Genomic DNA, 23901 nt, shown 5'->3' with positions numbered 1-23901 from the left:
TGCATCATGTCCCGTGTACAGAGTACAGAGCACAAACAGTTGATGCCTCATCATCTCTCATCAACTCGTCCTAGCCGGACTCGCTATGATGCACAGATGCCAACCGGCTATTAAGAAACGTTCTCCGTCGTGAACAAGCATCGCTGCAATGGCAAGCGGGACAGCTCGAGGCAATACATTTCATATTCTCACATCAAGACATGTACAAACGGATGATGCCCTATGAACCCGGCTTCCCCGGTTCTGGAGAGGCCCTCCCAGGCTTTTGTCCCGCACTGCGCAAAACCCGTCCACTACCTTCAGTGGGATCCCCATCAGAGAAAACGGTAGCCTCCTTTGTCAAGGGTGACGGTGCTTCAGGGGTTACAGAGCGGGAGTCTGTCCCGGACCGTTTCGGCTTGGACATGGAAATGGACGTCGGCTTCTTCCGGCGCTTTTCTGAAGCAGAGCTAGGGCGGCGGCTCAGCTGGCCATCGTCCAGGTCCAAGGTAGGTGTTTGGCTTCGGGAGGAGCTCGTAGATGGGCGGTGAACGCTGCCGCCGCGGGCCCTTCGCACTTTCTCGCTGCTGGAGTGGCGATGGAGAGCCTTGTGTGACTGTGGCCTGCGCTGCGGAGTCTGCCTCCATGGCAGCCACCACAACCAACCGTACGCCTGCTTGGCCATGTTGCGGTCATGCTCCTTGACCTTTTTGCGTAATCGTGCTCGCCGCTCGTTTTCCCTCTCCCAGTATTCGGTGCGATACAGTTCCCAGTTTTCCCGAAAGGTCGGCGAGAATGGCTTGGGTAGCAGGAGGAGCTTGACGTAGTCACCTCCGGGAGCCAGGTCCTCCTCGTGCCCACCCCTTTCCTCGTCATCGTGTGGCAGCACCAGCATGGGGTGGCCTTCACCAGGCAGCTGGAGTTCCTTTTCCGTCTCCCGCATCAACCAGGGCTCGACATGGCGGTACGATGAGCTTGCCGTGTGCGAAAACAAGCCGTATGTCAGGAAGAAGCCAATTGTGGACAGAGCCTCGGCCCACCACGGACGGCGTATTATGACAAGCTTGCAGTTGAAGCCGCGCAGGCCCCTGTTTGATATGGCGAACCACCGCCGCGGCCAACGCACGCCGCGGTCCCAGATGCCCGTTGCCCAGACCAAAATGGCCGTGATGATGCCGCCCATAAAACACACCTTTTGGGCACCTTCCAATGCCCAATAGATGGAGCCTCCGACGCCGCGGCCGTCCTCCCGGGGGGCAAAGTACAGCTTGTAGCCAAAGAAGGCGACCCATAGCGTCAGCAGCGCCAAGAAGAAGGTGTGGTGGCGTCTCCTCGCTCTGAGTTCGAGAAACTGCGCTCGTAGAGAGGCCTCGAGAATGAGGAGGTTCAGGTAAACCATGGATGGTGAGCTGGGCGCGTGGTTGAGGGGGTCGCCCAGCTTGCCGCCGGCGGGTGCGATTGGGGTCGGTCCCGAGCTGCTCTTGATGTTTGCCGCTCGGACGGGAGCGCCTTTGACAATGGAATCGATGTCGTCGGCCATGACGGCGGCAGCACGTCGGGCACGCGGGATCGTGGACGTGGAGGAGTCGATGTAGGCCGAAATCGCAGCCGGTCAGCTGAGGCCATGTGCCATGCGATCGCGGGGGGATGGGTGTCAACAAGAGACGCAGAATGATGAAGCGTGTGATGCAAAGCGACGAGGGACCCGCTGGTAGTTGGGACAGACGTTGGCCATCGATTGCCGGAGATGGAGCCTGCTAGGCTGAGAAACGACATGGAACCAGTTGACATTGATGAAACTGCCTGGTGCCGCTCTCCTCTCGGCTATTAGTCGCACTTAGCGCAGAGTCCGCAGCCGGGCGCGGCAAACCAGCCACGCAACGTCGCGGCCAACGACACGACACGACCAGGCAGGGACGTCACATGTTCAATGCTCCTCGCTCGCACCTGCCTTTGCCTCTGCCGTTCGCGTTCGCGTGCGCGTGCGCGTGCACGTGCAGGTGATGACACGACAGAGCAGGGTCGGCAACGACTTCAAGGCCACCAGGATTCAGGAGTCTTGTCCCATCCTCCATCTCAGCCGCAGCCTCGCACAGACATCGGATCACTCCGACCGCTAGTGTCTCCGACCGCATCATCATTTCCGTGGCATCGGTGTCCGGGCGGACCCAAAATCCGAAGCCCGCATGGTCAAGCTCGTTAACTCCGCTACTGCAAACGACCGGCATGCCCCAGGAAAAACAAGAATAGCCCATCTACGTCACTTGGAAGGTGCCTGGGCGCTGCTTGAATTAAAAGCACCCGCGCGCCCCCGCCCAGACCGATGAGCCTTCAGGCTATGCATATGCAAGTGCTTCGACAACCAAACGCGGTCACTGCGGCGCTGCAGAGATCACGGCTTATCCCCAATCCTGCTTCGTCTTCGCGTTCATCCTCATCTTTCGATTCCTCCTCGGCGTCTGCGTCACACTCACCTTTGAAAATGTCCAACGTCGAGGTTCCTGATAACCTGAAGCAGCAGAAGCCTGCTGCACGGGGAGGCCCGCCATCTGTGTATTTCCCCCTGGGTTACAAAGATGCCGCATATCAATGGGTGAGTCTGCGCCGCGCCCGCTCATACACCATGTAGACATGCTGGGCTGACGACTGACTATTTGCGCAGTGGACAAGCGTCACTCCGACGATGGCAGAGCACAACGTCCTTTCTCTAGTCCCCTACCTCAAAGAAGCTGCCGACAGCGTCACATCGACCTCTGCCTCGGCCTCAACCACAGACAGGCCTGATCCCCACGGAGCCAGAATATGGCGCCGCTCACTCGTTCAACTCTCTGGCAAAAATCGCGCCCTCAACGAAATCTGCGTTGAAAGACGAGGCGAAGAGGTCGAGGAGACGCTCGTCATGATCCACGGATATGGCGCCGGCTTGGGCTTTTTCTACAAGAACTTTGAGCCCATCACCCGCATGCCTGGCCTCAAGCTCTATGCTCTCGACATGCTGGGCATGGGCAACTCGTCAAGACCGCCTTTTAAGATCCACGCCAAAGACAAAGAGGAAAAGGTCGAAGAAGCAGAGAATTGGTTCATCGATGCGCTCGAGGAATGGCGGCAATCCCGCAAAATTGAACGCTTCACTCTCCTCGGCCACTCGCTTGGCGGCTACCTCGCCGTTTCCTACGCCATCAAGTACCCAGGACATTTGAAGAAGCTCATCCTCGCATCCCCCGTTGGGGTTCCCGAGGACCCGTACGCCGTTAACGCAAACCTCCCCGAGCCCGAAGAGTCGACGCTCCAAAGCGAGTTCACTCAGGACCAGCAATCTGTCACCGAAAGCCGCAAGCCGCCCTCCACACCCCCTAACGGACAAGCATCAAGTGCCCCCAAGCGCCCTCTGCCAAGCTGGCTCGTCTGGCTCTGGGATGCAAACATCTCCCCCTTCAGCATCGTCCTCATGGCCGGCCCGTTTGGTCCCCGCTTCGTGTCGGGCTGGAGCTCCCGCCGCTTCAACCATCTCCCTCCCGAAGAAGCCCAAGCCCTCCACGACTATTCCTTCTCCATATTCAAGCAGAAAGGCAGTGGTGAATACGCATTAGCCTACATCCTCGCGCCTGGCGCATACGCCCGCCGCCCTGTCATCAACCGTATTCATCAAGTCGGTCGCCAGCCTATCCCGCAGACAGACAGCAGCAGGGCCCGCAAAGAAACCGGCATCCCCATCGTCTTCATGTACGGCGAAAACGACTGGATGGACGTGGCAGGTGGCTTGGCAGCAGAAGAGAAGCTCAAGGAGGCCAAGCTCCATGCGCTGCTCCACGGCACAGACGACGAGAAGCGCAATGAGAACGGGAGTGTGAAAGTGGTTGTCATTCCCAAGGCCGGCCACCATTTGTATCTTGATAACCCGGACGATTTCAACAGGCTGTTGACAGAGGAGATGGAGGAGACCAAGGCTGCTGAGAAGAAGCGCCTTGTGCTATAGACTAAGATGGGGATGGCGACTATGACAAAGCATAAACTGCCGGCGTTTGACGAATTGATGGATTGTCCAGTTTTCTCTAGAGTTTAGCCTGACGGGCTTGTTAGCATCAGTATGGCGTTTGGATACATTTGCGAGACATAGACTAGAAATCACATTCAAAAAGCATACAACAACTATCTTCATCATATTCTTCTTTCATTCTGTATTTTACATTTGAACCCCCAATTCTGTGATGTTGGCGATCAATTGTTCAGCAGTTTCAGGAGGTGAAGGCAAATAAACTCCTCCTCACACAGGCGGAAAGTACACGCTATGCAATGGATGGATGGTAGATAAACAAACGAACCGCCCAGGATCCCCTTTCTTCCCCTTGTTTTCATCGCGCAGAGAAGCCCCCCACCCCAAAAAAATAAATAAATAAATAAGTTCTTTGAGGTATCCAGTCGTTCCCGGCAATGATCCAACGCCACCAGGGCGTCTGCTCAGACCAGGCCACAACACTTCTTCGCACTCGAGGCCAGAGTTACAAGACGATGATATCCAACTCCGAAAAATCAGGGGGGTTCTTCCCGTACACAACGCGTACTTTACTGTCAAGCGCTGTTCCTTCGTTACTGACCCAAATATGCTTGCTGAATGCGTTTGTGCGTCGAATTTCGTCGTCGCTCACCCCCAAATCATCTCGTGGTATCCAGACTGTAGGTCTTCGAGCTCGTAGAGCCGAGTGCAAAAATGCGTGTTGCGTCAGGGTATCTCTTTCTTCGGGGGTCAAATCCTCAATGTCGTCTGGAATGCCGCCGTAGAGGGCATCACCTATAGCCCTCTGTGCGTCGAGATTCTTCTTGTGTTGGTTTCGGCGGTATTGTGCAGCCCGCGTGTTGTCTGTCATGTTCTTCAGCTTGCGAAGCTGATTGCCGCCACCCCTGGCCCATGTGCCGACCTGTTTGCCTCCAGCTTTGGCCCAATGTCCAACCTGCTTGGCGGGCCTGAAACGGCTATTCGAGTCATCTATTCTGCCAGGCTCCACGTTCTGGAGCTCGATATTCTTGTCACTGGCTGGAACCGATGTTGCTTTCTCTGCAAGATTAGCCCGCCCCCGTTCTTCATCTTCCTGAATTAATCCAAACCGAACATCCTGAGCTCGTTGGAATGCTTCGTCCCGAAGTACAGCTTCGTCCTCGAGCGTAATTGGAAGATATCGGAATAGAGGCGAGAAAGAAAGATTGAGCATAACTTGGTACAATAGTGTGAGGATGAACACGGCAACCATGATAACGCCGTGAGGGGTGCATTGACCGCCAGGCACAATGAAAAACAACCCAGCCAGGCAGAGCTCCATGACGTAAATTCCGGTAAACGTTTGGTTGATTGCTCGAGGATACAAGACTCCGCCAGTGTCAGTGTCAGATCGGTTGACGTACAGCATTGCATATCTCTGAGCCAGCCAGAGCAGACCGAATGTGATGATCGCAAAGATAGAAATTAGCGGCGCAACAACGCAATATATTAACCCGATGCAGGCGAAATTCGTGTACACGGGGAAGAAAGAGCCCCAGTTGACCTGGTTGAGCGACGTGTTGCGTGCCCACTTCTGCCTGGCAGTGCTGTCGAAAATCGGCGCCATGATGAACCACATGAACAAAGAGCCGACCTGCAGCAAGGTCCCAGAGCTGGTAGAAAGAGCCTGTAGAATCATGTAGGAAAAGAAGTAAATGGCGGCGGACGGCAAATTCAGGGCCAAGAGTGTAAGGACGGAAGTGACGCTGGACAGCTCCTTGAAGCCGGTAATGAAGTCCCCGAGCGACTTGAAGAAGAACGACGCAATCGAAATAACAAGAAAGACTTGTACAAATAAGAAAGCAAAGTAGTACATCTGAACGAATTCCGTCTTCTGTGCCCCGGTCTTTGCGCCTTTGAAGCCTGCCAGTAAACCGAAAATGACTGGAACCAGGACGAGCAAAATCGCCAAAATAACAGCAGGCAAGACACCGGAAACCGCTTTGACAAAAGTTCCAAGTCCTTTGTTCTGTTCGAGATCCGCTAGCCAACTATTAGATCTGATGAGAGCATCGGCTTGACCTATGGCAGCAGTCCAGGCCACGGGAATAGCCCACAATATGATCATGGCGACAACGATTGTCACAACTATGATTGAACGAAGCCACTGTTGCCACCAACTGATTGCCATGTTCCCCCAGACAACGTCGCGAGGCGAAATCTCAATGGTCCGTGGGGACATGTGCTTTGGTAAGTGGTGAGCGATGCACTGGCATGCCATGTGTGCAGCAATCTGATGATTGAACTGGATAAAGGCGGAGCCCATCAATGGGAATCTCTCCGGATGCTTTTGATCTTCCTCGATCTCCAAGTTGAGTCGAGCAAGCTCTTGACGGCACCAGTAAATCGTGTCGACCTTTTTGGTGATTAGCGGCATTCCAAACATCCAATTCAATCCGAAAAGGGGAAGATGATGAGTCGGGCGGTCACGTCTTTTGATATATTTCGCCCATTCGGCATCCTTGTCCAGTTCCAGTTGATTATCGCATTCATAAGCATCATCGTATTTGAATGGTTCGTCCTTTGGGCCCATAAATGGAAGGGAATTTTTGAAAGTCTGCCAGCCAGATCCCTCGGTAGTAGGCACGGATCCCGAAGCGCCATGCGGTACAGGCGACGCAAACCCGCCTTGCGGGGGTTTCCAAAACTGCCAAAACTTTGGCTTCGCATTCAGGTATAAATCGTCAGCGTGGTCAGCTTTGCGGACAGAGTTTTTCATGTCACGATGGTGCGTCGGATCGTAGGGTGGTCTTGTGGCTTTGGATGAATTGGATGTGAGTATTGAGTCGTCCAAGGAGCCTCGTAGAGCTTCCTGCGGCTCGGTTGGAGTCGGAGAAGGAACTCTTTGATGGGTATGTTCTTGCGCAGAGCTCAGATCCACGAAGCCGTTTTTGGTGCCCAGTGCGTTATTTACACCTCGTCCTGCCTTTCCGGCCACTCCTTTTAGGCCAGTTCCAACAAGATGTAGAGGGTTGTGATTTCCGTCTGGACCCGTAGTGGTGTCCGGTGAGGTTGTCGCACGCAAGGTTTCTCGGTTTTCAAGCCGAGGCTCGAGGATGCATGCATCATCAGTGAGGGGGACATCTTGGTCATGTCCAGCATCTGCACATTCTTCGGTGCGAGCTAAACGATTAGCTTCAGCGTCCTCCTCTGCATCTCTAGCAGCTTTCTCTGTTTTAGTCAAGGCTTTTAGATTCAGCTTCCTACGCCTCCTCTTTTCTTCCGCATTTCTCTGCTTCAGCTGGGCCTTTTTAGCTGCTTTGATGAGACTTGTCTCGGCAGATTCTAACTGCTTGTGAATACTGTCCCTGAGGGAGATCTTGTCCAGGAGTTGAGTCAAATCTCGGTTGATCCAAAGGTTCCTTATGCCTCCCGGTAACACGTCAAACAACCCCGACAAGGCTTCTTCAGTCAGCCATTTTTTCGGAATACTGCTGACAAGAACAGTGGTAGCAGAGGCTCGAAGACGGTGCTCGGCGCTGGCCAGATAATCTTGGCGGATTTTAATGTAAACTCGCAGCTCGAAGAAAAAGACTGTGCAGACCCAAATGACGACGAGGATGGCCATTATAAGGTGGGCTGTGTATCGGCTCCGATTGTTCGGAGCGACGTTTCCCCATGCCAAGGTGTCAAGACCAGTCGGGATGGTCGCATTGGTAGAATTTCTGTCCCCGTCACTGATGTCTATTTGGCGACCGATGCCATCGACAAAATTCAAGGGTAGCAAGATGGGCAATACCACAAAGGATATTGGTACGAATATGACGAGAAGTGTTTTCAAATAGCGTAGAAAGAAATATGCGTCCAAGCCGCATTTTTTGATGACTTCACGCTCGTCGTACGTAACCAGGGCTCCAATCATGGATACTAGGTTTGCTGGCGGCGGCTCAGTTCTCTCGCGCTCGGGAACAAGGTAGGTCTTTGGCTTGCTGTTTGTTTCATGTTTATGTCAATAAGTAGAACATCTCATGTCGTAGTTGGCAACGCCGACATTAAAAAAAAGGGGGAGGGAGAGAGAGAGGGTGGAGGGGGGGAAGAGAAAGAGGGATGGGAGAAAGTGTACAACATACAATATTCTTGCCAGCTTGTTTCGTAACGATGCAAACAAGAGAAACTGGGCCGAGAAAATAGCTACAGCGACGCTGATGGCAGTCAAGAAACTAACTATACCAAGCCCTTGCTGCTGTTTGGCCTTGCTGTTCTCACTTCTAGTGAGGATGGCAGCACGTTGCGACAGAGCTGTTGTTGCCTCGGTCATAGAGATGGACGGCCAGAAGCTGGGCCCAGCGGCCACGTTTGCGGGTATATTTGAAGCCATTGGAAAAGGGTGATGAGGTTCGGTAGAGGTTCGTCGTGGGCGAGGGAAGACTCATGTTCTTGCAGGTTGAAGGGCAAAAGATTCGAGTCAGGCCATCAGGTCGATTGGATGGTCGAAAGTGAACATTAGGACATAATGTCGGAAACAGAATGAGTGATGGCTGACGGGATGCAAGGTCACCATGCTAATAGGATACTGAGGCACAAGGCAAAAAGGAGCGAGCGACGGTGAATATTAAACAGGCCAGCGGGCATGGAGATCAACGGACTGGAAAAGTTGGCACACAAGCTTCTGCCGATTTAGGCAAAGGGAGGGCGCCATGAGCCGGCTCATGCAATCCGTGACATCAGAGGCGGAGACCAAACCGGCAAGAGCTGCCCACAGCGGTATGCACAGGCCACGCCTACAGGTGCTACAAGCACCACAGGCGCCACAGGCACCGTCGCTAGTACTATTACAGGAACGCACCACTGCTGGTAGCCAATCACAGTCATTGAAGCTAGTTTGCCGCTGTGGCACTGGACACGGAGCGGCTGCGCCCAAGCCGGGATCCTGTTTTGCGTTTGGTAGCACATCTGCCCTTGTCCATGTCCTTGTCTCTGTCTGCCTTTTGTTGCAGAATGTGCTGCAGCAAACCAACGATCGTCAAACATCCAAGCCCACCAACTCGCGATCCCAGCCCCGGCTGGCCCTGTTTGCCAGCCAACAGTCGGTGGTTGCTGGCATCAAACAAACGATGCGCAGCCTGGCGGCAAGCGAGCAAAAAAGTAATAATAAACCCAGTCCGACGTCCCCTCATCTATGAGAGGGTCACGACGAAGCGAAAATGCACCACATCGCTGCCTCCCTTGGGCCGTCGGCGAAGGGTGAGTGGCGACGGCGACGATTACGATGACGATGACGTTTTCGTGATGGGCATACCGTGGCGCTGAGACGCCGTGGTAGGAAAGGCAAACGATTAAAGTGAAGTTGGTAGCGCTGACTTTGTTGTAGACCGTCAATGATACCATACTGACTGGGTCAGCCCTCTCGGGCAGAGGATACATGTACAGGGCTATTTTAAAGAAATCCAGACGGCTGTGCCTGGCCGCCTCGTGGACTATTCCAACTTGTCCCGTCTCTTAGGATCCTTGGCTTTCGACGCCATGGGGAGACGTCACGACCTCCATAGTAAGCACAGGTGATGCGTATGAACTACCCGCATGAGTGCTGGTCTTGTGGCAGTACATTTCGCGTCCATTTTTCTGGTCCAACTTTCAAGTAAAAAACGACATGCTCAAAATCAGACTCCGATGTACCACCATAAGATCACACAGTCAAACCCCATTCATGCTCCGGCGTAATTTTAGGATCAACTTCAAACTCAGACGATTCCACTGCGAACGATTTCTGTGTGAATCGGATAGGATCCTAGTTCAACGTTAGCTCCTGGATGCGCTTTTTCAGCACCCTGTTGTGAAAGTGTCTGGCTCCCATCGTGACCAGTCATCGATTTTGTAAAGATTAACCCTTCTGTTGCACAGATTGTTTGTCTTTCACTCGCTCTCTCTATCTTGGTGCTCGTCACCATGTGGTTCAGAATACTCTGTGACCCCTACGCTGATGGGGCGCTTCTCCTTCGATGCCAAGATGTCTCCCATCGTCTTATGATCCTTGCTCGTGAGCTTTCTGATGTCCATCTGCAAGCTCTGTGGCCACGTCTTGCAGTACTCATCCCCGCCCGCTGGTTGGAAGCGGTAAGTTTTGCCGTGAATTGCCGGGGTTGTTCAGCTGATTTAGACAAAAAGGAGCCCCTTGCTGTGAAATGTAAGCCCTGTTCTGAGCCATGGGTAGGGATGATGAAGCAGCAGACAGGCCCATTGATACCATCAATATCCTCATTCGCACTAGCTAGGTGTTAGGTGGACAAAGAACGTTCAAAGTCCTCCATGGACACCTAGATGGATGCCCGGCCCGTCTAACTATCACACGCATGGATAGGTATCAGGCATCTTTGTCGTGGCACATAGTCATATTCAACCTCTATCATTATCCAAAGCGCACAGACAATCAATCAGTCCTTGCCTGGAAACAGGCAAACAATCAGTACGATTCTACATAAAACATGCGCTCACCCCATGTGCCACACAAAGAAGTCCCGGGGCATCACCCGTCCCTGTCAAGCCGGAGCAGGGACATACTAATACTGCCCGCTCAGTACTTGCACGAGAGCTCGAATTGAAATATTCAATTCGACTTGCTCTTGTTTTCATTGGTACACCCGAACAAACCGTGTCACGTCATATCTACCGTATACGAAAAGTAGGTATATTGAAGCTGAAGAACAGAAACATTCACGTGTACGAATGCGCACAAGACTGCACAAAATACAGCGTGATAATAATTCGAGCAAGAACAATCCTATAGGTGCCCCGACGGCGCGCTCTATTCCCAACACCAACGCCGATAAAGAAAAACGTGTGTATCCAAATCGAACATGTCTTGCAGCTCGGGCCCCATTGCCACACTCCAAAACCAATGTATTCCGCGTACCACAGATATCAACGCGTTCGAAAACTTTCAAAGGTCAGATCAGCAGGGCAAGCTGCCGGGTCCTGATGGGCAATCAATGAATAATTATCATCACGTATCCCTCCCTTCCTTTATGGTCTTTGAGTTTTATTGTTGTACGCGCAATTGCAGTACTGCAACGGCTTAGTCGTCGGCCGGTGACTTCCCTCTATTCTTTTACTCAGGCGTGAGGGAAACGCGCCGGTTAGAAAAGGCAGTCTAAGCAGCAGCAGCATGCCAGGCCGGCCAATAAACCGGTCATGATGCCAGCGGATTTGTCTTGTCTTTGTTGAGGCTGATAGGTCTGATATGGTTGGTAACCGCCGGGCTGGAATTGGCCCTGGGGAGGTCCATATTGCGCTGGGGGGTACGGTCCTTGTTGTTGATTGTAATAGCCCATCTGAGGACCAGGTTGGTAGTATGGCTGCTGCTGCTGATGATATGGCTGCTGATAGCCGCGCTGCTGGTCATCTGGGAAAGGCGCTGGCTGACCACCGCCGTATGAAGGCTTCGGTGCCACGGGTGGAGGAGCACCACCGTATGGAGGAGGCTCGTGGCCTTTGTTGCTCATGTCGATGATATTTGTTTGATGACTGTCGATACGGAGGATCGTCGGCTGAAGATTTCGCGCGCGTCTGCGGATGGATTGGGCAAGGAGGCCTAAGTGGCTATTATGAACGCAGCACAAGGAATAACAGTAAAGGATGTTGAGTGAGGAGAAAAGAAAAATGCCAGGCCCAACAGGTGGCACAGAGCTGAGTGGCCAAGAAGGCCGCGCCTCGAAATTTATCAGAGCTGGTCGAGACTGCCCGCGCGTCACGGACGAACCAGACTCGGACGCCACGCGGGGCGTCCCTCAGATTACGGAGGACGCGGACTACTGATTACGTGGTTGCTGGCTGTGCCGCTCTTGGCCAAGCCTTGCCACTTCGATGGACACGAGCTTGGTGGCGATTGACTCTCCGACTTTGCGACGATGGTTACTGATACCCGAGATGACAAGGCCTTTTTTGACGGGGAAGGTGATTATTGTCCTTGACGAACCCAAAATCAAAATATTCAGTGCCACATCCGTCCTTTGCTCGTCCAAATGCACGATATCCTTTAACTGTTTGATAGTAGCTTCACCAACTTTGTCGACAATGATTTAGCATCGTATACACTGCAAAAAAAAAAAAAAATTTAAAAAAATTCGCATACTTTGACACTCCAATAACAGTCGATCCGGTTTCAGTCCCAGTTGTATTCTCTTTCTACATCATGGACCGAAAGCAACCTTCTCCTGCCCTTCGCCCAAGACAGGTCGGTCACGTATGCCTCACCAGCCACATCAGCCACATCAGCCACATCAGCCACATCAGCCACATCAGCCACATCAGCCACACTCTCTGTGATCGGACTTTTCGCCCCACAACGACAAACCACTCAGCCCACGAAAAGTGAGAAATTCGTCCATGTCTACGAAACCCCACGATCGCAACGACCAGCCTCAAGGCGCCAAATTACGTTCAGAAAATACCTGGATTACGACTGCGGCGCAAAAGAAACATAGAGGCCGGAACTTTCAACCTGGAGATCATGGCTACGACGGCACCCCCGAAGCCGAGGTGAGTAACTCGGCAGAGAAGCATCGCCAGCCTTGTCTTCGCATATCTAACCCCCACACCCGAAATAGGCATGACTGGGCCGACGACGACGTCGAGGAGACCACCGACCTTCCTCCTCCCCAGACCATCTCCAACAAGGACGGAACAAAGACCATCATCACATTCCGATACAACGATCAAGGCCAGAAAGTAAAGACAACCCGCAGAATTCGCTATGTCACCCTCAAGGAGACTGTCAACCCCCGGGTTGCCAATAGAACGACTTGGTCCAAGTTTGGCCTCAGCCAAAAGGACGGCGCCGGCCCTGCCCCCGATACCACATCAGTCGGTGAGAATATCATCTTCCGACCTAGCGTCAACTGGCGCAAGGATGCCAAGGACGAGAGCCAGGACCCCGACACGCAGTCTATGAAGGACAAGCTCAAGGACAAGAAGGTCAAGTGCCGTATTTGCAATGGCGAACATTTCACAGCCAGATGCCCGTACAAGGACACCATGGCACCCATTGGGGAGAATGGCGCCGCAGACGTCGCCGCCGGCATGGGCGACGAGCCCGCACCATCTGGTGCCGGCGGTGCTGCCAAGAAGGGCTCCTACGTTCCTCCTGCTCTGCGTGGCGATCGTGCCGGAGCCGCTGGCGAGCGCATGGGAGGATCCAAGTACGGCGAGAGAGACGACTTTGCCACCCTTCGCGTCACCAACGTATGTGTGCCCCCGTGGGATGCCCGCCTGCTGCTTTTTTCATTCATACGGCGCATTGCTAACGTCCTCGACAGGTTTCCGAGATGGCAGAGGAGTCGGAGTTACGGGATATGTTTGAGCGATTTGGAAGAGTCACCAGGGTGTTCCTCGCTAAGGACAGGGAAACTGGCATGGCTAAAGGATTCGCTTTTATCAGCTTCGCAGACCGTGGAGATGCCGTCAAGGCATGCAGCAAGATGGATGGATTTGGTTTCAAGCATCTTATTCTCAGAGTCGAGTTTGCCAAGAAGGCTCAGTAGACTGTTTCTGTTGTCGTAGGGACACGAGGAATCTGCGGTTAATGTACATTGCGGCCTTGTGTTTTATCACCATGACTGCACCATCCATGACCATGACTGCTTTTTCCGTGCATGCACATTACCACATGAGATGGATGTTCTTCGGCCACGCCTAGTCTTGCAGTATGCTCAACAGGTATGTTTCCGGACTGTCGGCAAGCCACGACTGAGCCTTCTAAATGTCATGTGGTTCGTTCTAGACGGGCACGGGTCGAGCGGGGCACGATAGCTGGTCCTGTCTGCATCGAGACGGATGGAATTCTTGATCCCGCGGCCCATGTTGCCAGGAAAACCAGGAAAGATCGGCGCCAGAGTCGAAGGGCATAGTTTAAATGCTAAGCACAAAAGCCCGTCCGATCGGAGGTTCTCCGATCAATGAGGAATGAATAAATAAATGAATAAAAAAAGTTTACAGCTCTGCCGCACCACAGACAGAACCCCCCTCTTCGGGAAGCTCTATGCGGCCCCGCAGCAGTAAACTCGATGGCGAGTTAGTGAGCGAAGTGACCAGATATCGTGTTTGCTCAACGGAGGCATTGCTGGGAGGGGGTCGCTGGCTTTTTAACTTTGGTGGAGGAATTTACACGACTTGAGAGTGGCGGAGTGGTCGAATACCGAATAAGCACCTAGGCTTCATGGCGGGAGTCGGGAGTACTGCTCCTACTGGTTCATGTCCACGCCTTGAGGTTTGACGTCCTGGATGGTGGGTAGTTGAAAATGGTAACTAATATGTGGAGTAACACGGGGGTAAGTACGTAAATATTTGTTGTTGGGAAACCATCGCAGAGTTGCTACTATGAGTGGAAGCCTTTGATTGGTTGGACAGAGAAGGCCGCTTTCGTCGCCGCGTTGTTAGCTGGGCAAAAGCTCGGTAAATGGCGGGAGTCTTGGTAAGAACAAAAAAAGTGACAAGTGAAATGCCACCCCCAACCAATAAGCAGCAAGGGCTTTCTGGTTGAAAAACATTAAAAAAATTTTAATCAAAAGAGTTGTTTCTCGGTCAGATTTTTGGCCTGTAAAGACGGGTTTTGGTGTGTTGTTCAGCGTAGATTGAAGACAAAGGGCCGCTGCAGCTACCGCCGGGTCAACCACCAACTGGCCAGTGCACATGTGGAATTGGGGCGCTGCAGGGCGGGGAAACACCATCACCGCATGCCGTCGAGCCGTCGCCCAGATCATTATACGAGCCCATACTCCGTACTCCGTGGCTCGACGCTAGCCTCGAGACAGGCATGACTGAGAACTGATAGTATTGCATCTCGCTGAGGTTTCACATGTGCCTTTGGGTTCGCAGCATCTTCTTCGCTCCGAGTGTGGTGCGGAAAAGCACGGGATAGGGACTGTTGACTGTTGGCTCTGCATGAAGCATGGAAGGTGCCGCCGGGTTGCTCATGCGGTGGCACCCCAGGCCCACCTTCCGTCAATCCAATGAACTGGTCTTGGAGCCCTCCAACCTCCCCGACTTGAGCTCTCGCAACCTTCGAAACCCATGTTCTGATAGAGACCGAGATATTGCTAGCCACATGGCTGTCCGCACATGAATAACAGCGTCTCTTGTTCTTCTGACATCACTCGCCCAGTAAGAACGGTGGCTTGTCAATCTTGCGCCGCATTTGCACGTTGATTGCTCGCACCTGCAGCCGTTACCGGCCTGATTTGGCGACATCCGCCCAGACGCGCATATTCGACTTGCATCTTTCACGCACTCATGACGCATTGTGCCGAAGCCAATAAAACGCACCAGAAACTTCCTTCTCCCGCAACAATACCCTGACCTGGCTCGATCTGTGTGCCGGAGTGTAGGTTTGGAAGCTCTGCCTGCCTGTGCGAGCAGCCTCTTCAACGTTCAAGTTCGACTACTAAAGTAGCAACTCGAAGCTCTGCAACCATACCCGAAGAGATAATTGCAGTATCGTCTACTCGGCGGAATCCCTCATTCTCCTTGTTGTCGGTCAACTAGTCGGTTCTCTCGCATTCCTTTTCTCCCGGACGTACTCTCTCATGCTTCGTGGGCAATTCTTCTAGGCGTTCATTCAAGCCATGAGTAACAGCCACGCCGTCGACGCCGAAGCGTCTGAGCTCCGTCAAAGACAGACGAATGGGTTTCCCAGTGTCGCTGACCCAGCACAGTCTGTTACTTCAGAAAGTCTGGCCACCAAAACCGCCCCGGACCATGGCAAGCCCAAGTCCAACCCAAAGACCTATGGGCGAACCCCGGACGGCACAGGTAAGCCGTCGTTTTATTAGTGCAGACACTAGAGCTAACGTGTTGTTCCATCTGGCAGTTTTCATTGTGCCAACTACCCATGACATGGTTTCGCAGCTTCTGGACCCACGACAGCCCAAAAATCTGTCAGACGCCGTTGTTCTCGGCATCCTGGGCTTGATGATTTTAGTTGCCTACTCTCTACCAACCGGATGGAAGCGACCTGTCTTCGCAATCACTTTTCTGTTCTGGAGAGGCTGCTACAATGTTGGAATCGGTGTGTTGTTACATATTCAGTCCCACCATCGACGTCTGATAACGTGGGCCAAACGATGGAAGCTCTTCGAAGATCCCAGATCAGGCAAGAACCCTCGACCTTGGCTTTACAACCTCCTCAAACGAGAACTCGAAGCAAAAATACCAGAAGATTACGACTTCGAGAAGGCGCCTCTGGAGTACAACACATGGTTGGTCTTCCGGCGGGTTGTTGACTTGATCTTGATGTGTGACTTCGTGTCGTATTGCCTGTTTGCTATGGTCTGTGGCCACACCCCGGAAGCGGAGAACATTCTTGTTTGTGCTACTCGCTGGGCCCTGGGTATTGCCTTGGTTGGATTCAATCTCTGGGTGAAGCTGGATGCCCACAGAGTCGTCAAGGACTTTGCGTGGTACTGGGGTGATTTCTTCTATCTCATCGACCAAGACCTTACCTTTGACGGCGTGTTCGAAATGGCGCCGCACCCCATGTACTCGATCGGCTATGCTGGATACTACGGCATCTCCATGATGGCGGCCAGCTACGAGGTCCTCTTCATCTCCATCATCGCCCATGCCGCACAGTTCGCCTTCCTGGTGACTGTGGAAAATCCTCACATCGCAAAAATCTACAATCCTCCTACACCGAGGAAGAGAGACGTTTCCCGGCTGCAGAGCGATTCCAATGTGAGTCTCGACATGCCCGACCACAACGTCATCAACCGCTCGGCTTCTACCACCAAGATGCCTACGCAAGAGCCACCAGTCCCGGTTCACAACATGGTTGGCTTCAGCAACATGGATCTTTTCAGAGTGCCAGACTCCATGGTTGTCCTCCTGCCCATGTATGTAGCCATCCTCACTCTGGCGACCCCAACGACGCCAGCTTGGCAGGCCTTCTTCGTAGCTCACGCACTCTTGTGGCGTGTCTGGTATCACCTGGGGCTAAGCATTATTCTTGACAAGCAGTCCAAAACCAAAATGTGGACCCGTCACTTTCTCAAATATGGTGAAAGTGCAGGCGAGGCGTGGCGGCAATGGAAGGGCCTGCATCATATCAGCATGATCATGTGCAACGCGTCCTTTGTTGCGGCCTGCTACAAGATGTACTCCATGCCAGCGGACTGGGGCTATGGCCTTGTGCTTCTAAAACACGTCATGGGTGGCGGCTTGATTGCCCTTCAACTATGGACTGCCTTCAGCGTCTATGACTCGTTGGGCGAATTCGGCTGGTTCTGCGGTGATTTCTTCTGGGACCAAGAGGCTAAGCTCACGTACACATCCATCTATCGATTTCTCAACAACCCGGAAAGGATCTTTGGAACGGCTGGTGCATGGGGCGGCGCACTCATTACCTGGAGCAGGGCCATCTTCATCATGGCTCTTGTAGCACAACTGCTTACTCTGTATTACATCTCGTACGTCGAGAGACCACACATGCAAAAGATCTACGGCAGAAGCATGCGTGGAGAGGCTGGTCTCACCAAGTTTATCAAGCGTTCCTTGCCACCTCCGGTGAAAGGCTGGCAAGCGAGTGTCGACAAGGTCCTCGACGATACCACTCATTTCGTAGAAGACTTCATTGATACCGCTCGCCCCAAGTTTGCTTCCGGTGTCAAGACCATTGTGCGAGATACGTCTGCTTTCTTCAACATCGCACCGGCTCGTATCACTCTGACCAAGATTTCTGCTGATGTGGCTGGCCTGGACCCGAAGCTGTACTCGCTCTCCGTGCAAGGCACGCCGTCTTCCCTGACAAATATTCATGATAGAGCCACGGGCAAGGAGAGTCTCACCGGGCGGTTTCCCAAGCCCGTCAAGACCACGGCATTTGAGTATGGCACTCCCTTGAGAGTCAAGTGGAGGGCACCGGCAAACCACAGCGAAAAGGATTGGATTGGCCTGTACATGGTTACGGATAACCGGTCCAGAGAGGCTACCGAGGTGCCGTCCCTTGGACGCTGGGCTCCCACGAACGAAGGCGTCTATGACGCCTTGACCGCTGACCGGAGCATAGTGACCTCGGAGCATCCTTGTCCCAAAGGCGACTCGTCTGAGCCAGACATGGTAGAGGGTGAGGTGGAATTCAGTGGAGACAAGCTATGGTGGACGCAGGGTGTTTTCGAATTCCGATACCACCATAATGGCAAGCATATTGCCATGTCCATATCCGAGCCCTTTGAGATTCGCATTTCGCAGTTTGCAGAGAATGATGCTGATATCGATTCCAAGGGCATGTACGCCGAAGCAGTCGAGGCGTCTATCCTGCCGGTTGTCCGGAACTGTCTGGATAGAGACCCCGATATTGCTCCATGCACTATCGATGAAGCATTTGGTAGCCATGTCGAGCGTGATGGCAAATATGCCAAGAGGATAGTATATGCCATTCGAGAAATGTTTGGGGTTGATTTTGCGCCAGTTGTGGTGTTGGCAGATGGAAACGTACGGAAACTAGCCTGGAGAATCTGTAACGCCAAGGAAGTTCTGGTAAGTTGTATAGCTATGAAGTGATGGATGTGGTGATGACTAACATGGGGGTACAGGCACCATATAGTATGTCCCGTTCAAAAGGCTCTGCAACGCCAGCGGCGCAAGAATTCGACACTGAAACTTGAAGGGAGACTAGAAAGGAAAAAAAAAAAGAGGAAAGAGGCGGAATCGAGGATGACTTGGATGGAAATAGAATCCGACATAGGACATGGTACAAAGCTAGCTTTTGTCTGTGGGAAACGAAATGGAAAAGACGAGAATATGATACAGGTGAAACAACCAGAAAGGGGGCTCTGGTGTCGGCGGCGCTGTTTGTTCAACTTTGTGAGTTGCGGTGTGGCAACGTGAAGACAGCAAAACCAAGTGATAGAGCGCGAGTCATTGGGTGGCAAATATACCATTCAGTTGTGTGTCTCTGGTCTCCGGTCTCGGGCTGTGGCCGCATGCTCATCCTTATGTCCCTCATTTTTTAACGGAGCAACCAAGGTACAGGGTGAGGCCCCATGGTGAATGCAGCTAGCATATCACAATGCACCCCCCTGTGGAGCCGCAATGCATGACTGATTTCGATCAGTGGTTCGCCTTGCTAAGAAGCAGGTGCAATGTTCTCGACAAAAATTAACGAAGCTCTGGTTGGTTGGTAAGGCGTCTGGTGTTGGCGCGGAATGAACAGCATACTGTTTGGCGGCAGATGAATAAGGTCTAGAGGTCTGGTTTCCAATCACTGCGAGTTGGATTCGAGAAGGGAAAAGCAAAGCCAGCTGCCTCTCTCCCTTTGTCGACAACGGTCTGTTCAGGACGGGTTTGCCTACTTGAGTGTTTTGGCTGCGCCAAGTCGACAGTTCTGTCCAGCATGGACAAGGTGGGGCACGGGCGGAGCGGAAGCCGCCAAGAGCCGCCGGGAGCCGCCGGGAGTCCCCGCGCCGGCGGTTGATTCGGCTCGCTCGCTTGCAGCTTGGGCGGGGCAGCACCCAACGTCGACGATTTGAATCGAGGTACAAGGTACATGGATGTCGGTATGAGACAGTAGCTTGTAAGTAAATAGTAGGGAGATTTTCCAAGACGCTCCGTCATCCTCGCCAGGCCTTGCTACGTCCCACCGGAAAATTCGTCATCGCCCCCCACTGGGCGCTGAAAAAGTCTAGCGAAGACTTCGCCGTCACCGCGAACTCTCTCAAAGCAACCGCACTCGCAGGTAGCCGGGAGGCTGTTTACAGAGTGAGTTTTTCTCATCAACTTTGCATAAACAAAGCCGGCACTCTGGGGGGCTGTTCGGGGATTTCCAGGCGCCACCACGAGCATTCATGTCAAGCAGGCAGCGGTGGCAGGTGCCAGATTCTGGCATGAATGGAGTGCCGGCCTCGCATATAGTGTGCTCCATGGGAACCGTCGGGTTGGCTACGCTTTGCGGATTTGATGAGCGACGAAACATGACCGTGCTGGAGGATTCGACGGCGTGATTGCTCTGCTTCGTTTGGCTCTTCAAGGCTTGGGATCTGCTCTGGACCACGTGCACCAAGCTGCAGGTTCTCCTGGTGGCTCCTGACACGATTCCCTGGAACTTGCGGTAAGGAAATACTGAAGTACGTCATTACTTGAAAGTGACTTGGTTGCAGAGTTTCGTCTTTTGCGACTCGAAAGTATGTGCAGTTTGAGGAGAACGTTGAGCTTGAAAGCATTTTCAAGGGCGTGATGATGGTGATGCCGAGCCGTGAGTGAGCAGGACGGGCTTGTTCTGGAGCTGTCGGAAATTACCCAACAAAACCTGCGTAATACTAGCTGCGGCTCGCCTCAGCACGGCCGCGTCAACTATGCCAAGCTCCCTGGACCTGGTCTCCCGGTTCATTTTGGCATTGCATCTTTGCACGCAGGTCCCTGGAGGCTTTCGCCGAGTTACTCGAAGCGCTGTTGGAGGTGAGACAGGCTGTCTTCTTGACGGCCACACCAAGGCGGCCGACCCCTAGACGTACCTTGGGCGATGATGTAAATGACAGCATGTAGTCTTGGCAGTAAGTCTATTACAACTTTCGGTGACGCTTCTGATGTCGACCTTGTCCCCTGTAAATAAATCCGCCTGGAGGATTGGAAGCAAAAGACTACGGACACATTACGCGCTGCCGGCCAGGAAAGAGATGGGGCTCGCTTCTAGGTTGTGGTATACCTAGCCCAATGAGCGGAGAGACTTGGAATAGAGGTGCTTGGAGGGTACGGGGACTGCCTGCGCGCTGGGGTTATGTTGGTAGTTGCACGGGCGGGCATTTCCATTGCCGATGGAGCGTGACGGAACCGGCATCGATCTCGTCAACATGAGTCTGAGGAGACACGGCCGGGTCTCGTCTCGTCTCTCCGGCGGCCGCCGCTCCGTTGCATGGGAGCCCCCTTGGACCCACTCGAGGCCCGGGCCGCGGCCCCCACGCCACGTCCACAAAATGCTCATCCCCTGAGCTGAGCCAGACTCGGGCAACAGGGTCGTCGGGTCGTCGGTTCCTGCCTTCCTGCTGGTTGCAGGGTCCACGTGAAGAGCAGTCAGGGCCTTCGGACTGGCAGGCTCAGCCAGGTCATGGAGGCCAGTCCGTGCCGAAGAGGCCCACGAAGTGTGGCTGGCCTGGTCCCACGGAGTATGGAGTACGCGACTCCGTGATCAAACAAACAGGTGAGGGATATTCTGGCAGTTTTTCTTCTTCTGGGAGGGGACGAGTGGGTTGGGTTTCACAGCCTGCCTCTGCCAGCTCAGCAACGGAGCCGTGACGTCGTTTGCACGTGACGGCTGAGAGGAGGAAGGAAGGAAGGAAGGAAGGAAGCAAGCAAGCAGGCAAGCAGGCAAGCAGGCAAGCAGGCAAGCAGGCAAGCGTCCACGACGGTCGACCAACCACCCACCCTTGAACCTTGGCATTTGACCCAGCCAACCACCACCCTTTGTTTCTTCCGGCTGGAGGAAGGAGCAGCCACCCCCATCCGACTGACTGCACGGGCAGGCGCGAGCGAACAGCGGCGCCTCATCACATCAGCACCAGATTTTTTTCATCGGCAGGCTCGTGGCACGATAACGCTGGTGACGCCGGCGGCTGAGTCTGAGCGAACAGAGACTTGTCTTGCATTTGATGTTTGATGTGCATTCGACACACTGTCCAATGCTTCTTCGTGCCCAAAGTTCAAGCTCCCGTTATTCATTCACATCTCAGCGCACCCCGACCACGACCAGAACCGCCCCGGCCCAGCAACCACCCACGTCGAGCACTTGACCCAACTTGCGAGGCACACCGTCACCGTCACCCTCCACGACCTGCTGGTTGCTCACTTGAACATGCCACTTTTGTCCAGGTCGCCAAGCTCGCCTAATCACCCCGTCTTGTTGTGTCCTGAGTGTCGCGCCTGGGCTTGGCTTGGCGGGAGCGTGGAACGGCTGCCTCACAGACGGCCCGGACGAGAAACCTCGCCGTCATCCAACATTCTTCACAGCCCGAGGACATCATAGCGTAGCGGCCCGACACCACACTGCCGCCAAACCAAGAGAGAGTCAAAGCTCGCATGCGGCAATATTGCTCGTCTTCTTCTTTCGCATTCGGCGTGTGTTCCCCTGCGCGCTTTGCTGCTCGGCAAAGCCTTATAATGCGCCACCCGCCTTGCCCAACCCCAATCATCGACTTATGCTGCAGCAGCTTGCTTGATGCAGGCAAGACAACCCCCGACTGGTCTGCCGGCGCCTGGGCTTACTATCTATTCGCTCGTACTTGGCATATTCTTCGCTTCCCACGTCAACGTACTCGACTACTCACCAACCAGAGCCGGCAGACGGGATAGTGCGTGCATAATCAATCGACATACTGGCCGGGGTCGTGGAGGAATATACAGCCCATGGTTGCCCGAAGCCAGCAGCATACATCTTTCTTAACGGCCTAAAACCCAACAATCCCACGGCCTGGGCTGCTCGGAGAATGAGGCGGGTCTCGAACCTAGACGATGTGGACGGCCATCGTATCCCCCGTCGACCAAGACGGTACGACGACCGTATTCCCGACATCAGAGTGCGGCCTGACCAGTCGCCCGGTTCGCTGCCCCATGCTGTCGACGAGGTACATAGCTCTCCGCGTAGGACGACGTCTCGACGACGACGCTATTCAACTTGGAGAAGCCCCGAGACAAACGAGTACTTTGCTGCTTCTGCCTCCCCAACCATGCCCCTGCCCCCAGCGCCAGTGCCAGTGCCAGTGCCTGCAATTGGCTTAACAAGGTCTGCAACAGATGCCTCCTATCGAAGACCTGTTCATTGCCTCGCTCCAGACAGTCGCTACGGGGTACCACTTGCGAGGAGGCATTCGGCAAGAGATGTATTTCCGGAATATGGAAGGGCGAGAGGAGGAGGAGCAGAGTACTCGGCTCGTTCTTCAGCCACAAGCGGGCTAGCGTATGGAGACGACTATGACGACGATCACATAGAGGTCGTCGAGGAGATCGCCGAGGAGCCGGTCGGGTGTAAAGAGCGTCGTCAGTCAAGCCGAGATGAGTATATCGAGTCGTCTTCGGATTGGAAAGATCGTAGGAGGAGGCGGAGGAGGAGGCCGTATGCGGACGAAGATAGCGGATCGCGAAGGTACTATGCTGCAAGCGAAGGTGGCTCCGCAGCCCACGCCTCAAGAACACCGGACCGCAGTGTTTCGTCTCGTCGCGAGAGGATCTATCAAGTACCTGATGTGATTGAACATTCGCGGCCGCCGATCTCGTCGAGAAGGCATGTCACAAGCTATGAAGGACTGTGTTGTGTCCAAGTTCTAACCATTTTGGTCGCAGGTCGCAGGTTCACAGACGTCACAGATCAGCCGAGGTGATACAGATTGACCTGCCCAAGTCTCGAAGATCCAGCCGAGCCAGGGCTGGGTCAGCATCGGGCGGTGCAACCAGTATCATTGGGAGTATATTCGGAGCGCAGGCGGCGCGGCGACAGGAAAGTCCAGACAAGCGCGTCAAGGAAACAAAGGTGCCAGGGAAAAGGTCAGTTTTTTCACGATGCTGGAGTCACGCAAATCGGAAAGAACGAAACTAAATCAAAAAAGCAGGGTCCAGTGTGTGGTCTGCATGGGAGACGTCTCAGCATCCAAGGCCCCCAAGCTAAGATGCGACCACTACATGTGCCGGCCATGCCTTGAACGAAACTTTAGGCTTTCCATCACGGATCCGCAACACATGCCTCCTCGATGCTGCACGGCAGATTACATTCCGTTAAAGCACGTCGAACGGTTTTTTGACCACGATTTCAAGAAGACTTGGAATCGTAAATTCGCAGAATACTCGACCAAGAATCGGGTTTACTGCCCTTCCCCAAAGTGCGGAGAATGGATCAAGCCGTCTAATATTCGTCGCGAGGAGGGCCGCAAGGTAGGAAAGTGTAGTAGATGCAGAACCAAGGTATGTTGCGCTTGCAATAC

General features: G+C 53.6%; 6 protein-coding genes across 6 annotated transcripts; 3 read left to right on the top strand and 3 right to left on the bottom strand.

Moving 5' to 3' along the window:
• Window positions 1-220: 220 nt before the first annotated feature.
• MAM_03813 (Sporulation/nuclear morphology, Spo7) lies at window positions 221-1519 on the bottom strand (the record flags this gene model as incomplete). The annotated part of the gene is made up of 1 exon (XM_040822612.1): window positions 221-1519. The coding sequence occupies one exon, from the start codon at window positions 1517-1519 to the stop codon at window positions 221-223; it is 1299 nt and encodes a 432-aa protein (XP_040679118.1).
• Window positions 1520-2461: 942 nt separating this feature from the next.
• MAM_03812 (uncharacterized protein) lies at window positions 2462-3955 on the top strand (the record flags this gene model as incomplete). Its single annotated transcript, XM_040822611.1, has 2 exons — window positions 2462-2572; window positions 2642-3955. The coding sequence occupies 2 exons, from the start codon at window positions 2462-2464 to the stop codon at window positions 3953-3955; spliced, it is 1425 nt and encodes a 474-aa protein (XP_040679117.1).
• Window positions 3956-4478: 523 nt separating this feature from the next.
• Window positions 4479-8330, bottom strand: MAM_03811 (uncharacterized protein; the record flags this gene model as incomplete). The annotated part of the gene is made up of 2 exons (XM_040822610.1): window positions 4479-7941; window positions 8083-8330. 2 exons carry the CDS (start codon window positions 8328-8330, stop codon window positions 4479-4481), a joined length of 3711 nt encoding a protein of 1236 aa, XP_040679116.1.
• A 2755-nt stretch (window positions 8331-11085) lies between these two features.
• Window positions 11086-11451, bottom strand: MAM_03810 (uncharacterized protein; the record flags this gene model as incomplete). Its single annotated transcript, XM_040822609.1, has 1 exon — window positions 11086-11451. The coding sequence occupies one exon, from the start codon at window positions 11449-11451 to the stop codon at window positions 11086-11088; it is 366 nt and encodes a 121-aa protein (XP_040679115.1).
• Window positions 11452-12334: 883 nt separating this feature from the next.
• MAM_03809 (Translation initiation factor 3, RNA-binding subunit) lies at window positions 12335-13488 on the top strand (the record flags this gene model as incomplete). The annotated part of the gene is made up of 2 exons (XM_040822608.1): window positions 12335-13189; window positions 13264-13488. 2 exons carry the CDS (start codon window positions 12335-12337, stop codon window positions 13486-13488), a joined length of 1080 nt encoding a protein of 359 aa, XP_040679114.1.
• Window positions 13489-15567: 2079 nt separating this feature from the next.
• On the top strand, window positions 15568-18603 carry MAM_03808 (uncharacterized protein; the record flags this gene model as incomplete). Its single annotated transcript, XM_040822607.1, has 3 exons — window positions 15568-15754; window positions 15813-18475; window positions 18532-18603. The coding sequence occupies 3 exons, from the start codon at window positions 15568-15570 to the stop codon at window positions 18601-18603; spliced, it is 2922 nt and encodes a 973-aa protein (XP_040679113.1).
• Between the last annotated feature and the right edge of the window lie 5298 nt (window positions 18604-23901).

This window comes from Metarhizium album (genome assembly GCF_000804445.1).
Source record: "Metarhizium album ARSEF 1941 chromosome Unknown scaffold_8, whole genome shotgun sequence".
NCBI lineage: Eukaryota > Fungi > Ascomycota > Sordariomycetes > Hypocreales > Clavicipitaceae > Metarhizium > Metarhizium album.
The sequence above is the reverse complement of the archived record's forward strand: the minus strand, read 5'-3'. Positions and strand labels throughout refer to the sequence as shown.